The 18,357-nt window shown below is 36.6% G+C and overlaps 1 protein-coding gene across 3 annotated transcripts in view; it reads left to right on the top strand.

Annotated features, from left to right (window-relative positions):
- The first annotated feature begins 8,451 nt into the window (after positions 1 to 8,451).
- LOC121407146 (WD repeat-containing protein 89-like) overlaps positions 8,452 to 18,357 on the top strand; it is a 64,927-nt gene continuing 55,021 nt past the window's right edge. For all 3 annotated transcript variants that reach the window (XM_041598085.1, XM_041598087.1, XM_041598086.1), the window contains exons 1-2: positions 8,452 to 8,872; positions 13,601 to 13,726. In XM_041598085.1, coding sequence (XP_041454019.1) covers positions 13,623 to 13,726 — 104 coding nt within the window. In that variant the 5' untranslated portion in view covers positions 8,452 to 8,872; positions 13,601 to 13,622. The remainder of the gene's footprint in view (positions 8,873 to 13,600; positions 13,727 to 18,357) is intronic.

The raw sequence follows: 18,357 nt of genomic DNA on the forward strand, positions 1-18,357 counted from the left end.
TTGATGGTGTGTAAATAATTTCCACAGAAGTTAATGCTGTATTTCACACAAAAGTGAACAATGCTCTGACGTTGAACTCTTTGAGTTCTGATCTGGTATGATGATGTCCTTGAATACACTGCCAGCTTATACATATGAATGTTCTGGAAGCTTCTAGTATTGTCTTTAAAAGAACATTCTCCTTTCTAGAGCAATGCTAATTCTAGAAGACGCTTAAATGACCTCACTGAACTCAACAATGTAAACAACATAGCTATTCATATTGTCCTTTTTCTCTGACTGGCCATCTATTGTAAGTTACAGAAATACCAGACATTACACTACCTCATTAACTATGCGTGTACATAGCAAAGTGACATTCTGGAATATTCTTATTACAATGAACTTTCTTAGAGAGAAAAAAAAAAACTAGATGAATGAATATGCATGTAATTTCTCTTACAATTCTTACAGTCTTCAAAAAGTAATAGTTCAAAAAATTAGCTTATAAGAAAAAAATAATTCTTCTCCTTCATACTGTTAATCCCACCGTAGCACTAGCGTCCTTTGGCAAGGCATTTATCTACATTTGCCACTCTCGCCCCAGGTGTAGTAAATGGGTACCTGGTAGGAAAGAATTCCTTGAATGCTGGATGCACCCAATCAGGGTAGCTGGGGTAATAGAATGCAGCGCTTAGAAACATTTGTATTAAGCGATATATAAATATTGCATATCATTATTAAAGAGAAAACAAGATAAAAGAGTATTGGCTCAGTTGGTAGGGCATCCGTCTCACAACTGGTAGGTCGTAATTTCAAACCCCAGCCACGTCAGACAAAAAAAGTTAACTGATTTTTTGTCTCTCTTGCAAAGGCGCAGCTTGTCCGATGCATTGGCGGCGGAAGCCAAAGATTTTAGGGGGGGGGACCGCCACAATTTTTTTACAAGCTAAAAAAATTGAGGGGGGACACAGCCAAAAAAAATGACAAGCAAAAAAAAAAAAAAAAAAAACTCAAATTTAGGGGGGTACATGTCCCCCCGCTTCCGCTGCCTATGGTCCGATGGCAGCAGAGGCGTCAGCATTGAAATCTTAAACAAGATTAAGTTTTTTAAATGTCATCACAACTTAAAAAGTATATAGACCTAGTTCATGAAACTTGGACTTAAGGGTACTAAAAGAGTTCCACTTGTTTCTTGAAGAAATGTAATGTCTATTGATTTTTATTTGAGAAAAGGGGACTCTTGGAAACATAACGATCTCTATTTGATTTCTTCTTGGTTTTTTGTCTCACCTGCATAGCAGAGTGAGACTATAGGCGCCGCTTTTCCGGCGGCGGCGTCAACATCAAATCTTAACCATCTTAACCTGAGGTTAAGTTTTTGAAATGACGTCATAACTTAGAAAGTATATGGACCTAGTTAATAAAACTTGGCCATAAGGTTAATCAAGTATTACTGAACATCCTATTAGAGTTTCATGTCACATGACCAAGGTCAAAGGTCATTTAGGGTCAATGAACTTAGACCATGTTGGAGGAATCAACATCAAAATCTTAACCTGAGGTTAAGTTTTTGAAATGTCATCATAACTTAGAAAATATATGGACCTAGTTCATGAAACTTGGACATAAGATTAATCAAGTATCACTGAACATCCTGCATGAGTTTCACGTCAAATGACGAAGGTCAAAGGTCATTTAGGGTCAATGAACTTTGGCCAATTTAGGGGTATCTGTTGAATTACAATCAAAACTTTAAAAGTTTTTGGATCTGATTCATGAAACTTGGACATAATAGTAATCAATTATCACTGAACATCCTGTGCATGTTTCAGGTCACATGATCAAGGTCAAATGTCATTTAGGGTCAATGAACTTTGGCCGAATTGGGGTATTTGTTGAATTACCATCATAACTTTGAAAGTATGTTGGTCTAGTTCATAAAACTTGGACATAAGAGTAATCAAGTATCACTGAACATTCTGTTCACATGTTAGGTCACATGACCAAGGTGAAAGGTAAATGAACTTTGGACATAATGGGGGTATTTGTTGAATTACATGTACCATCCTATCTCTGTAAGTGTATTGGTCTAGTTCATAAAACGTGGAAATAAGAGTAACCAAGTATCACTGAACATCTTGTGCGAGTTATAGTAGTTTTCAAAGTCAGCACTGCTGCTATGTTGAATCGCGTGATGCAGGTGAGACGGCCAGAGGCATTCCACTTGTTTTATATTGTTAAGGGTAGTGTAAAAATAATAAATATGGGTATATGTTACAAGAATACATAATCAAAATGTTTGAATCATGGTTAAGGATGTAGGAATTACATGAGCAGACAAAGCTTTTCTTATGAATGTGGTATATTTGCTTCAAAGATAAATGCCAATTTTGGTGATGTTTCAAAGGAGTTCGTATAGGATCCAATAAATGACCACCTAGGTATCTGTATGTATGAATTGATATACATGCCAAAGTATTCTGTAAGAAATTGTGTAGTGGCTGAGAAATTAATCAGTGATATAAACATGATATTGGGGCAAGTTGTCAGGTCTTTTTTCAAGCAATAACAATACACTGCTCACGTGTTCTTATCTGTGTTGGCGATCTACAGTGTGATTGTTTTTCAGCTTTGATTTCAGTTTATGTAACTGTAACAGATCTAGATGTATGATAATATTGTGACAATTAACCTTGATTTTAAAGACTTGATTTCTCATAACAATAGTGCTTACTGCAACTACTTTTATTTATCTGTTGGATCTGATGAAAATTACCACCCAAGTGTTTATATATATGAATCAATGTTAAAATCTTGTTAGTAAATAAGAAGATTGCTCAGTGAAAAAAAAAAGGCTGGCATTTCATCAATAGTTATTTTTCCAAGCAATCGTTGATGACTGTGCCTACACATGCCTCTTTGTTTTGCAATTGTACTTGGTTTACAGATTATTTTGATTATTTCACAGCAGCATCTGGCTTGCTGAAAGGGGAAGTCTACCCAAAACCAGAATTAGATGAAAAAAATTAAAATCAGACCAGTCTATTGCAGAAATTTCCATCAAAATTGGATACAATACCAGAAGGAAATTTGGCAAAAAAACAAGGAAAGGAGGAAGCAGGGGCAGATCCAGGATTTTCCAAAGGGGGGGGTAAATTTTTTCGGAGGAAAATTTTGACGAGCAAAAAAAACAAAAAATGTTTTTAACCACAAATTAAGGGTATTTCGTACCCAAAAAAATTTGACAAGCAAAAAAAAAAGGTCTTCAATTTCAAAAGAGGGGGCACACCTCTATTTTAATGGCATTTTTACATTACAGATTTTAATTTTGCTTCTCAAAAGGGGGGAGGGGCACGTGCCCAACCCCCCTCCTCTCCCCCCCCCCTTGACCCACCAGTGGGAGGAAGTAATTTCTTAAGATTTTTCCCTGATTAAAGATAAATTCCAGTGGTGGTAACTATCTCAAAATGAGTCTGAACAGAATCCAATGAAGTTACCTTCAAAGTGTTAGTAGGTAAAAAAAATATATGCCAAATAGCTATGGAAGAAAATGCGTAATTGCTGAGAAATGAGCAAAATAAGCATGGGATTCCATCAACTGTCAGGTATTTTTCGAAGCAGCATTAATACACTGTCCCACATATGCTTTTCTGTGTTAATGATCATCAGAATGATCAATTTTGAGCTAAGATTGCATGATTTTACAAAGATATGCTTATATTAATGTACCAGATCTAGATGTATGATAATATTTTGACAACCTTGATTTAAAAGACTTTCTCAAGAAATAATTATTTTGCTGCAATTACTGTCTTATACCTTTAATAGCTGTAATATGCCTCTACCATTGCAATGCAGTACCGAATTATCTTTCACTTTTTTTATTCCAAGATCATATGTATGCCCAGTCTTGTTGAGCATTGGGTGAAAACTGAGGAAGTAGTAAAATCCACAAGATTTGCAAGGTTTATATAACTATTAAGATTTGGCTGTCCACTTCTCGCAGCCAATCTGGATTTATTTTAAATCCTTAGTGTTTACAATACACTTGTTCTAATATCCACTGAGTCTAATTCTCATTGATTATTGTAATACCCAATTGGTTGAATTTCTACTCTGCTTATTTTTTATTATTCTTTGCTTTGTCAAATGAAATTTTTGTTTAACAGTTCATTAAAACATATATACTAAGTTTTATCAGACCAAGTGGATATTATTCTTAGACAAAATGGGTATAGTCTGACTGGAAATGAGACAAAATGATAAATGGGTTAAATAATCAGACCAAATGGTTAGAAGATGAACTGGTTGGTGACAAAAAAAGTAAAGTGAGACTAAACACAAATTGGATGAATCAGGGGGCCTGTAACACAAAGCTTAGCAATAATCTTAGAACATTTTTCTACAATTGATTGCATTGACTATGATGTACAAATAATTGTGAAATCAAGTGTATGATTAATCGCTAATCTTTTGTCTTAGGGTACCCACGTGTAGACTAATCAGAAATTTTTTTTTTCATTTAAACACTTATCCAAGGGATAATAAGATGTTTTTTCCTCTGACCACTGTGGATGACTACATTTACAAGGGAAGAGGAAAATTGTAATATGTCACGTGTATTTCAAGCTGAAATCAATCTATATTTGTCTCTCAATTTTTCAGTGATTTGATGGAATTTAATTTGAATTGAGTTATTGTTGATTGTTAGCTACAAGCCTAAGATATATTTTATACTTAACTTCTCGAAAAAAGTTTGGAAATCTGATTTTTATCGATAATCCTGTAATTAAGATCAATGAATAGATCATTTAATTCTCTTTAAAATGATACCCTACATGATATTATGGTTCACATGGAAGTGCAGTGACTTGAAATGTGGGGCAAGTTCAAAATTCAAAAGTTGCAGAATGGCACAATATTGAAAGTCACTGTTCTTTTTTCTGTGGTGATGAGTGAGTTTCTCAGCGGTTTCTTTTGTTATCATTCATGTTATCTCACAGAGCCATCACTGCATAAACCACAACAAAATATAAAAAGATGAAGAAGCAGGGGCTTGATTTGAATGGATTTTCATCTCTATTTACACAGACAATAGAATCATGTTCTGTATTGACCCTTCATGTCTATTTCTTCTTGTTTTGCAGCTTTTCAATTCAGTCCTCATCCAACACTTGAATACTGCACTTTTTGTGATGGCATGATTATAAAAAGCATGGCATCATTTTAAAGAGAATTAAATGATCTTTTGAATGATATCAACCTCGGGGGGCACTCGACCCAAAAAATGGTAGGGGTGTGCCGTGGGCGAGACAAAAAACGAGGGGCTTGGAGAGGGCTTATTTTAAAAAGGAGGGTCATCGGAATGGGCTTCAGAACTACTTACGTTTGTGAAAACGGGGGTCCTTGGAACGGGTTGCCTGTGTGTGAGTGAATTCATCCCTATGGAACGGACATACGTGCATGTAGCTTGCCGGGCTCCAGGTGCACTAGCGCAGAGGCGATGGTCGGGCAGCGCTTTGCGGCCGCTTTTCATCAAAATTGCGGCTCACTGTAGCAGATCAATACTGCCGGAACAGCGTAACGGAAAATATGCGAAGCTTTGGAGTGGATTTATTTCTTTTTTTTCCTCGAGAGAAAATGCTATGCTTTGAATCGGCTTTCTCTGTTTTTTTTCTCAATAAGACAAAAATGCTTTGCGTTGGAACGGAAATGTGAGTGTAAAAATGGGGGACCCCTCCGCAGCACATACGCCATATGCATCATATACTGAGTGCTCTCTCCCCCCCCCCCCCCCCGGGATATCAAATATGCATTGTCCAAAATTGGCAGTTGGGAAAATTAATGGCGAGACTCAGATTTCCAAACTTTTGTAGAGGGGTTTATGTGAACTGTTTCCATGAGTACTAGTGTATGATGATTGGGTGTCCATGATTATATTGCCAGTAGAGCACCTATCTGTGTTTTTATGAGGTTGATCACTTTGCCATTTGCGATCAAAGTTTCTCTTTGCAGCTTGTTGCTTTGAATATTGTACAGTTGTACAGTTTTACATAACAATACAGTAATTAAAGCCTTTTTATGTTTACATAGAATTCTCTTTGGTACTTTTATGTTTGTTGTATTGGGAATTTTTGTAGTAGCAGTAAACATAGAAGTTCACTGTTTGAAATGTCAATGATAATCCCATTGATGTTGAATGACTATACATTAGCATTGTGAGGGATGGGGAGTTTGTGATATTCAATGATTCGCAATAACATTGTACCAGACAAATGAAGGGAGATAGAGGGGGGAGGGAAGGTGAGAGAGTGAGACAAGGAAATTAGATGGAAAGGTAATGGCCTGTATTCTGAAGTCCGCTTTAATCTCTATTCTGAACTTGAGATTTAACTATGGATAGCCAATTGTGACATAAATCTCTAAAAGTATAGGTTCAACTTATCAGCCGATTTGACTTATTCTTAACTGTCTGAGAAGAATGAATAAGATAGTTGTCTTCACCAGTAATACCATGGTCACATTTGTTCTACGGCGGCCGTACGGCAAGTCAAAAACAGCCGTTTTAACATTTTTGTACCAACTAAATATAGGTGGTTTGAATAAAAATGAATAAAACGGCTGTTTTCGACTCGTCGTACGGCCGCCGTAGAGCAAATGTGACCATGGTATTGAGGTTGAGGAAAGAGCATGGTCACCATACGAAACATATATGTTTAAAAACCTGACATTTTGGCTTTCCATAATTTTAGTACAGAGACCATGGTCTAAGTTCAATCTGACTTCAGAATACAGGCAAATGGGCTTGATTGAAAGAGGAATGGGAAGGAAACAAATCAGACTGGCCTGGGGATAAGGTGGGGGGAGGGGGAATATTGTGTGGGTAGTACAGTGTGTGCATGTTCTTGGTTTTCTGAATAGGGTTTAGTAATCCAGGGAAAGTCAGGGGTATGTGTCAGTTAAATTCATTTTATGTATAGATGATTTTTTAATTGATTAATGATATAGTGGAGCGTTGTGGCCCAGTGGATAAGTCTTCTGACTTTGAAACAGAGGGTCGTGGGTTCGAATCCCAGCCACGGCGTAATTTCCTTCAGCAAGAAATTTATCCACACTGTGCTGCACTCGACCCAGGTGAGGTGAATGGGTACCCGGTAGGATTAATTCCTTGAATGCATGAGCGCTGAGAGGCAGCTCGAGCTAAAGCCGGGGTAATAATAATAATAAAAAAAAGCGCTTCGGAATAGAATATTTCTAGATAGATGGCGCTATATAAATGCCTATTATTATTATTATTATTATTATTATATATATTTTTAAAAGTATGTGTGCACGAGAGTTTGGTGGTACCAATAGTTAATCAAATATGACTTTGTACCACAATAGAAGGAGTTTGGCACTGATGACCCCAAAAAAAAAACAAAGCAATGAAGACTGCTTTGTGTAACCCAACCCAACAAATGAATGTTAACACAAAACTTTTCAAGATACTTTCCTAAGGACTATTGCTTGAATGACATTAGACCAATAAACCAGATACAAAATTATCTATTGCAAGAAAGGGGCACTTGAATGGACTGCTGAAATATTAGGCCTATGTGACTGAATAGAGTAATATATCATACAAGCAAAACACTGGCAACATTCGGGGGAAAGAACAGACCGGGAAAAAGGCATTTCAATGATTGGATTAATAAAATCAATGTTATTTCATTAATTGGATTATTTTAGTATACACAGACATGCTATGACAAAGTAGTACTAAGGCCTTGTAAAAGTTGGTGTTGTATAGTGCGAACACTGGCGGCCCAGGGGGGGGGGCAAAGCCGGCTTGTGCCCCCCCCCTTGAGAGGCACGATTGCAATTTGTAATGTAAAAAAATTTAAAAACAGAAGTGTGCCCCTTTTGAAAGTGAAGACCTTTTTTTTTACTATTTGCTTGTCAAATTTTTCCTTATGGAAATGTGCACCCCGCCCCCCCCCCCCTTTTGGAAAATCCTGGATCCGCCCCTGAGTGCATTGAGGATGGGGACATAAATATCTATTCATTTGTTTTTTGTTTTTTAAGATTTAAGGTATAATGAGCCAAAATTGCCTTTCTTCATTAAACTCAATTGAAATAGACCTTGAACATATAGGGGCCTAATACTTTTTTATATACCAGTACATATAAAAATCCCACCATTCCCCCCCCCCATCCTTTTCTTTACTTTTCTCCTTCTCTTTCATTCTTTTTTTTATAACTTGGTCGTGAAAATTTCAGGGTGTCCGATGTCCCCCCCCCCCCCGCCCCCGCCCCATGCATATACTCCATGCACCTGTTACGTGCTCGCTTGCATAGGCCATCACTGTTCGCCACTGCACTAGCACTCCTCCCTGTCAGCATTTCCGATGTGTGTGCGGAATCTCGCGCGGTGCACCTCTCTCTCCCAGGCGCCCAAGCTCCCACTCTCCGATCCCCACTCTCAATACAGTGTCAGTGCCAATAATAGTGGCAATACAGTCGTGCTTCGTCGACTACCATCATCAATTGTAATATTCGGGATGAGTAACGTACTATCATTCTTCAGCTTTCTGTGCAATGATCTGAAAGGGATGAATTAAAATACTGAAAAGGACGATAACATTCATCGTGTGTTGTTTGTTAGTCTTCTCAAAAAAGCCGTGCTCACTGAGGACAAAGTACGGGAGTGATGGTTCGCTAACCCGGTAGAATCGGGTAAGGTGTTCATTGGTTCTCGCTGAATTCACCCATGTTGCACCATCACATCTCCTGAAAGATCTTCACTAAGGAAAAAAAAGACTGTCTTTGTAACAATCGTTGTAGGCTTTACTGGAAACTCAACCAGATTCGTTGCCTGAAGATGCACATGTGAACAATTTGGAATTTGGTAAGAAGTGTGAAAATCTAGTTACGTCCCCCCCCAACCTGATTCTGAACTGGAGTGGAGTTCTGTTTCTGGCTTTGTGGCCCTGGATCCCATTTTTTTTAAGTTTAAGTCTGTTAAGAGTAATATCATTCTCTGTCTATTTGACAATTGTATTTCAAAACATTGATTTTACTGATTAAGTGATTGTGTTAGAGACAAAATATGTAGCATATTTGTTTATGATTTAAAATATGATTTCTATTGTGACAGGTGACAAGATCGAATGATGCGTTGATGGTTATTATGATTATTATTGTTTTAGATGTGTGAGCCTGTCCTAATGATATTGCTTTATTATCATTATTTTGATTATTCAATAATTATCTCCCAATGGCCCAATGCAAATAATTATGATTAAGATGTCACGTACTGTGAGTCATACATGTGTCACTGCCATTCTACCCATGTTTTCATCGAAACCGCACAAACACATTTTCATCATTATCTTTGTTTATTCCCTAGAATGACTCCCCTTCCTGCCCCTAGCTGCCCACTGAAGTACATTTACCTACTGATGTTTAATACAGGTGTATTTTCAATTGTTCTAATGCCAATTTGTCCAATTACCAACTCGTCTAGTATCATTAAGTGCAATATACCAACATCAATTAATTAATTGTTACTTTATATTATTTGACTATTTCATTTCACTTATGTAACTATGAAATTTATGCTTACATTGTAATCTTTGTTTCAGTCTCCCAACTGTTTTAACAATGAAGTATTGTGTACAATAAACCGAAATGAATGAATGAATCATTTTGTCTACTACACAGTTCGTCCTTTAATCACATGGTCTAATTGCCATTTCATCCACTCCCCATTAATCTAATAACCAGTTGGTCCAATAGCCATTTAGTCTATATACCATATTGGTCTTATTGGACTTGGTGTTAATTGGACGAAATTAATGATAAAGAAATGGGTATCAGACCAACTGGTTACATGATGAAATGGTAATGTAGAGAACTGGTGATTAGACAAAATGATGATTGGACCAATATTGGTTAATGGATCAAATGGTCGTTAGATGAAATGTTGATGGACGGAATGGCATTAGACTAAATGAAGGTAGACCATGTGAAGACGAGATGGCAATAGATGAATCAGCAGTTTACCGAATGATATCCCAAGTTCATTAGGGTTACGTAACCTTAAGAGGCACTGCTGTCGTTCCACACATCATTTTGTGGGGGGGGTAAGGGCTTCTGAAGTTAGCAAACACTTATCCAGCTCTTTGGAATGATCTCCCTCTGGTATTAAAAGGATTTCTGTTGGCACATTAATAGATACGTTCCTATGTGGAGATGCAACAATTCAATGCCTACATTCTTTCTCCTTGATGAGCCTTATTTTTACGACAATTCCACTTTTCAGAAGGGCATATTTTCATACAACACCAGAAAAGGGAAAATCTTGAAAGGGCACAAAAATATCTAAGGCCAGTGAAAGAGGAAATATGAGGCAAATTATGGTTAAATTTAAATAATTAAATGGTTGAATCAAGCCTAGTATCTTGAGCTTTCTGCAAAGTGAATTTGATGCATTACGTTTTAAATTATTCTTATGGGGGGGGAGAATAAACAGGGGGAGAGAAGGAGAAAGATGTTACAGGCCTGTTGAAATTCCCTGGGGGATTCTGACAGATTTTTAGAGATACCGACCTTCATGTTAGCCCAAGTCAAGGAGGTAAGGGACCTTAAAGGACAAGTCCAACCCAACAAAAAAGTTGATTTGAATAAAAAGGGAAAAATCCAATAAGCACAACACTGAAAATTTCATCAAAATCGGATAGAATAAGTAATGACATTGTAAAGTTTTGTTTAATTTCACAAAACCGTATAAGCATATCCTGGTCAGTATGCAAATGAGGGGACTGATGACATCACTCACTATTTCCTTTGAATTCATATGAAATATTCTAATTGTCTCCTCATTCCCATGTGAAACAAAGATTTCTTCCTCCCTGAACATGTGGAGTTACCATTGTTTTAACATTTTATGGTTCAGTCACGTAGGTCCTTACTCTTTCATTATTGTCAAATCAGTAAAAATTGAAATATTGTATAATTCAAACAAAAAAAACAAAAGAAGTAGTGAGTGAGGGACATCATCAACTCTCTCATTTATATATCACTAGGTTGTGCATACTGTACAACTGTTAAGTGATAAATTAGCGAAAATTTAAAATGTCATAAATTTTTTAAATATATTACATCTGACTATGATGAAACTAATTCAGCGTTATTCTTGTTTTATTTATCTCTTTTGACTCAAATGAAATATGTTCTTGGGTAGACTTGACCTTTAATGGGTGCCCATCTCATCAGCCTTTTTTCTCTTGAAATTCCCGTATTACAGATGGTGGTTCCAAGGTGATTTGAATGAGGATTTATTTACTGTGAGGGGTACATGTACCATATTCTGTCTTCCATCTCAGGGTTACCTATAGTTCAGACATGTGGGGGGGGGGGATGCTGGGGACACAGGCCAGTTTAGAACAGAAGTTGTCTTTGATGATAAAATGAGAAATGTCTTCATCTTTTTGATGGGTTTGCAATGCCACATTTGTGTTGTTGAGGATGATGGGGTCAAAGATCATTTAAGGGTCAGAAGGTCAAGTTTTTGATCATATTGCTCACATTTCTTTATTTCTGCATCAATTGTGTTTAAACTTGGTACAAATGATCATTGGGTAATACCACATGTGTGTTCTTGAGGGTGGTAAGGTCAAAGGTCATCTAGGGGTCTAAAGATCATATTGCATATTTTATTGATTGCGATCGATATCAGGCGAGACTCGTTAGTGAACCACCTTGTTTTAGATTTCATGGCCCTTTTGAGCATTTAGGGTACATAGTTTGCCCCCAGCCCCCTGTAATTTTCCCTGCTGAGAAACACAATAATGCCCATTTTGAGGCTAACAAATTTGAGTTGTTTTTAAAGGTGAATGAAACCTTTGGAACAAGATACATGTAGCTTGTGTTGAAACAGAAAAATCAAAGAAACGGATGAACGAAAGTTTGAGAAAAATCGGACAAATAATGAGAAAGTTATGAGCATTTGAATATTGTGATCACCAATGCTATGAAAATCCTCAAATTGGCAATGCGACAAAGATGTGTGATGTCACTTGTGAACAACCCTCCCCATTACTTTCACTTAAACTGCTTCTTTTATCACATCTATCTGTAAATCATGTGTTCTTTCTATAGGAGGGCATGTAATACAGATTTTTTTAAAGAATACATCATGGATAAAGAGTTTGTATCACTGTACAAGAAAAAGCAAAAAGAGACATTTGGGGAGTATTTTATAGTCCATCAAAGGGAAAGTTGTTCACATGTGACATCACTCATCCTTGTCGCATTGTCAAAAGGAGGATCTCCATGGCATTAGGGATTGCAATATTCAGATGCTCATAACTTTCTCATTATTTGTCCAATTTTTCTCAAACTTTCTTTGTTCTTATTCTTTGATTTTTCTGTTTCGACACAAGCCTACTTCTTCCAAAGGTTTCATTCCCCTTTAAGGAAATCATTCTGCTTTTTTAGGCAGTGAAAAAAGCATGCAACTTGCAGTGTTGTATTCTGTTGAACTTCATTGCTTTCCAAGAATGTGTAAATAAGTGCTTTTTAAACTTATGTACATGTATGATAGAGCTTGTTGAGTCATACAAGTACACAACCTTGTAAAGATTTTAAGCATCTCTGCAGTATTGTTTATACTTGGTTTTTTCATTAATTTCAAATTATTTACCGTGTCATGCTGTGCATGCAACAACAGTCCTATGCATTGGAGATCGATTTCAATTAGCATACATGCGCTGGACACCCCTCATAGCTTAGCCTTATCCATTAATTTCACTAGGGAGCAGTGTGTAGATGAAATTGATGCCCGCCCCCTTGCTAACTTAAAAATGATGTTCGCATAATGCAGGAAAAAGGAAATATTGATGCTGCTTATCCTGCATTAACATACTAGTTTGCAAGGATTCCATACGCTAAGAAATTCCTAAAGGTTTGCAAATATATGGCATGGCAAAACTGAACAAAATTTTCCAGAACAAAGTAATTGGGGATTTGGGAAGGAAAAATGTTGCAGCAATCCTTTTTTACAAAGTTTGCACATTAGAAAATGTCTACATTAAAGCTTTCCAGAATTGTGAGGTCAAACTCATGTCTCAATTCAATATGACTCATGACATGATGGTGAAATCATTATGACATCACGTTCATGTGAGTTATGTTATCATAATTGACAAAATTGTGACATACATGTACATGTAAGAATGTAATCGTTATTTTATATCATAGTACATTACAATACATAAAAGTGAACATTATAGCAGTCAGCTGAAAGGGCATGGCCAGTTTTGGTAAAAGTAATTCACAATGTCCTTAGCAATCAGTAGATGAGAGGTTAATATCCTGCTAATTCCAAGATTTTATTCTGACTTAAATACTGGGTGAAAGGCTGAAAGCCATATAAGTTGTATTTTCAATGTACAATTAATTGTGAAAAAAAAAATATTGTATGATCAATCGCTTTGTGTTATGGGACCTGCTTTAAAAAAAAGAAAAATATCCTCTGGATGTGTACCTGACTTTTTCTTTCCTAAATATTTAGATTGTTATCCAATGGGTGTATACTGTTTGTTTGACAATGTAATGGATGTTTTTTTTGCAGGTCTTTCCGTCGGCAATCTAAGATGTCTCTTTTCAAACCTATCACCAATCTAAACCTCAGTGGGTCGACCACCATCGCTCCTGACAACCAATCCGTATACATCACAGAGATTGATGCTCAGAAAAGGTAAGATAATAAGGCTTGCTTTCAGTCTGTTCATGCTGGCTGTGTTCACATGTGAATTGTATACCAGCCTATTGTCATAGCCCCAGCTCAAGTCCTCAGCTGCTTGTATCTGGCCAGGTTTATTACCCATAATGCAACATTCTCAGCAGTGTAGTCTTGTCCCACACTCCCACTTGAATTATAACACACAAGTTCAATACTCAGTTGTGTGGTAACTGTAAGATGAAATATATTTTGTTGGATAAATCACCTGACAAGAACCTCTTTGAAATGCCCCCCCCCCTGTGATTTTTTTAGGTGTATCTGAGAGTTAAATATTTTGTATGCTTCCTTCTATAAACTGAAATCGGGAGCGGGGGGCTATATGCATGTCAATGTGCCTGTGGTGAATGAGGAGGAGGGGCATTTTATGGGAACGGTTCACTTTAGGAGGATGCAGGTGCTTTCTAAGGGTGATATGAAATTTGGCATGGGTAGGGCAGACCGGGGTAAGTTGGAACGTGGGGTAAGTTGAAACATTGTAATTTTCTTCAAAACCTGTAAAATAAATCTATGCGATACTGCCCTCAATTTATTGCTATCAATAATACAACAACTAAATTATCATTGCAATAAATTGAGGGCAGTATTGCATAAATTTATTTTACAGGCCTGCGTTAAAGAAAATTACCATGTTTCAACTTACCCCACGTTCCAACTAATCCCGGCCTCCCCTACACCATTAAGAATGCTTTCAGAGCGCACGCAAGAAGGGCTGAAAATCTGGAGACTCAAATAAGGGGATCATAAAAAGCTAAAAGATTAGAAATTGTAATGATAAGTATGCAGTGAATAACCAAACCCAAACTAACTCCAGGACAGATTTCACTAATTCATGCATAATTTATTAGAAATATCCTGGATTTGAGCTTCTGGAGTATGATTTCATTCTATTTCTGTTTTATTGTTCTGCAACTGGTTGAACAAATGTGACCAACCACCCGAAAACCACCAATGAGCTGGCAGGAAAGGTTTTGTGTTTTAATACTAATAGCCAAAATAGTAAATTGGTCTTCAAAAAGATGAAACTGAAAACGTAGCTTGTCAGAGGAATACTTCTTCATCTTTATACTGTAAAAATTTTGAGTTCTAAAGTTGAACACAAAACAAGATACAAGAGTTTCTTTGATACAAGTTTTTGAGGAGTGTACACATCTCGTGCTTGAACTCAAACTTAATTTTTTTTTTCCTTATTTTCTGAAGCTCTCACTTTGTTTTCTCCGCATTCAATCAAGGATTTGAGTGAGTTATTGTTGATCAAGTTTGGCAAAATCACATATCATTTTAAAGCTAAGGATGTGCTTCAAACTTATTAAAAATCTCAAAATTCATTTTGGGCCTTGCCCAAGTTATTTTTGGTTTTGGGGTGGCCAGTCACAAATGGTATTTACATGTAATTGTCACTGGATTTACCTTTTTTTTTCAATAGGTTTACTGGGAAACACAAAATATACCACAATACAATGAGATCTCAGGATTATATTACCAATAAAACTGTGTAACTTTGGTTTTGTCATTTGAATCTTGTCATTCTTTTTATACTTGTATGAAATCATGTTGAGGAAAAATGAAGCAGAATAAATTACTTTACAAAAAAATATTTTAGAAGAAGGCTTAGTATTTTGGGCTGATTCCAGTCGGGATGATTGCCTTTTTCTGGCTTATTTATTTAGTACTTTTCATGGAAATCAATAAGTTATTTAGAGGCAGTCTTATGCATACAAACATGGGCTGCATCTAAAATTCATCACCAGTGTACACTTTGGAAAGAGTCATATCCTCATATTTAAATGAATACTGTATTTTTTATATGCGGAGCCTTAAAACAGTAAATACACCATAATCAAGCTTTTATTGGCCTTGCAATTAGGATAAAGTGGTGAAACCTTTTCATTTTCGCTGACGGTGCAATACCTCTCTAAACAATGCACGGTGTACAGAGCAAACCGTAATTACCAGGTTGTCCTAAGAGCGAGCATTCCAGCGTTGGATTTATTTGCAGTAGATGAGTAGTATTACTAGCGTGCTTTCATCATTGGGCTAATGAAAGGCCGGTTGGTTGTCGGAGAGTACTTATGTGGATTTTTGCAATCATGATTGTTAACACGTAGATGTTGTTCGCTTAAAGCAGTCACGTGACTAGCCAATCATGAAGATGATTATTGTGCCCCTGGTCGAACCATGAATCAATAAAATCATATTAGTGATGGGAGACATTAGTCAAGCGGATATAATGAGAGAAATAAATCATATCCTTTACAGGACTATATTCCACGGATTCCTCTGTGCCATTTGTAATATTCACATTGTAATTTAGAGATGGGTTAAGCCAATATATTTTCACTCATATTTAATCATCAGTTAGTTGATTCACCTCTCAACACTGTTAATCATATCTTACAATATTCTAATGCATTTTTACCTATTTTGAACGGTTGCAGGCTAGTGAATTTGCACAAAAGTCAACTTGAAATGACTTTATCTTCCTTGACATGCTGCTATCTACATACCCATTTTGATTCCCATTGCTTTATGTGATCTTTTTCTGAATTTGTTTCTCCTGTTTTGTTTTTGCTATAAGAGGTCTAAAAAAATTGTATTCGAGCAACCATTTTCAAGAACATAAGATTGCGCAATTGAATCAATTGATGGTTAGTTGAATGAAATGATGAATTCTGTTTGTTTAAAGAGGTCTTTTTATGCAAACATTAAAAAATGTGAGTTTCATAAAGTGATTCCAGGCCTACCAACTACTCCTTTTTAAAAGGAGCTACTCCTTTTTTTTTGGGGGGGGAGATTTTTGATATGTATATATATATATATATATATATATATGTTCTCCCACATTAATCATGTTTCATGTTCCCTTTTGATTTATCATTAATGTTGGTGATTCTAGCTTGAATAATTGATTACTCGCACAGAATCGATAACATTGCAAAAAAAATTTAAGTTTGAGACAACAAGATTGTCTTAGATTGAGACTGCTCTGATCATTCCCAGTCAGTGAAAATATGAAGGGTGCCAGTGGCTCACCTTGGTGCACACCAAGGTGCTATGGCACATATATATCCTAATGCATAGCTTACTGGGTCATTATTATGTGCACGGCAGCATGTTGTTCAGTCTTTATTTTTGGCCAAACTAGTTATCATCAATTGCAGTTGCAGGTTTGTTTTGGAGCGATGCAAGCAAGACTGCTTACAGTTGAGAGTGCTATGGTCAATTCCACATTAATAATACACCGTTCTTTAATGAAATATAAAGTAGTTGGTAGGCCTGGAATCACTTTATGAAACTCACATTTTTTAATGAACGGTAGTTTATACTGGAAACTAGTTTGACGTGTAATGAGAACGGTCGAAGCAGTCTTGGAAGCCTCGTTAAACAGGTTTTGGCCTAAGTGAGGACACAACCGTTTTTTGGGGAAGCGATATTTCACATTTGGAGCACGCTACTCCACACACCGTATGTGGAATGGCTATACTGCAGTTTCAAGTTTCGCGCGAAACATGTCACCCCACTGAGAATGTTCCCATAGCAACATGACCGCTTTATGTGAAGTGGTTTTGAAAACCACCTTCGGGAGATCAAATGGGAATGCTAGCAAAGGGATCTTCCAAACTGGTTTCCAGTAAAGCTAGTTTTAGAATGTGAATGGTGTCTTATTTCCTGATTCCCAGGTTGTGAAATTACTGTATGATTGGGTGCCTTCTGATGCACCTTGGTGCAGCGCTCCAACATTCACACATTTTGAGATGCAATGAAAAAACATTGCAATGATGAATTAGTATGGTGAAATCTGCTATTCTTTCATGTAATGTCCATGGATGTCATATTGTCATCATGGGAAAAGATAGTATTTGCCATACCACTTTGTGTATTAGATCTCCCTGTGATATTACAAGCATTCTATTCTCAGAATTAATGCTTAGTGATGGTGACTCACACAGCTGTCACTCTCTGTCTGAAATTGACACAAATCATCCAGAAGAAGTCCATAGTGTATGCAATTTGATATGGATGGATACTAATGGCAAATCCGTAGAAGTGGGGCGCTCCGATCTCTTCGGGGAGATTTCAGATATAAATTTTCCAAATTATAGCTACATGTAGGTAAGAAAATAAATGTAAAAATTGAAGTTATCACTAAATGAAAAGTAAATTCTGAATGATGGTTATATTTTTACTCAACCTCATAAAATGTTTATAAGGGCACACCATGATTATTTTAAGTATGTGCACACCTGTTTGAAGTACACACCCACAGACCCCTGGAGTGAGAATTTCCAGATGTGAAAAAGAGGCAGGGAAGAAGAAGAAGAGGGAGTGAAAGAAGAAAAAGAGGAAGATGGCAAAAAATAAAAGGAAGAAAGAGAAGAATTGGGAAAAGTGGAAGAAGATGAAAAGGAGAAGAAAGAGGAGGATGAGGAGGAGAATACGAAAGGATAGAAGTAAATAAATAAAGGAAAGAAGGATAGGAAGAAAAAAAGAAGGTAGGATGGTGGAGTACAGGCTTGAAAATTATGTAGAAAAATGTGATTAGCCAATGAATCAAATTCATGAAAACGGCTTGTGAGAAGAGATATTTG

This window comes from Lytechinus variegatus, chromosome 2 (assembly GCF_018143015.1).
Source record: "Lytechinus variegatus isolate NC3 chromosome 2, Lvar_3.0, whole genome shotgun sequence".
NCBI lineage: Eukaryota > Metazoa > Echinodermata > Echinoidea > Temnopleuroida > Toxopneustidae > Lytechinus > Lytechinus variegatus.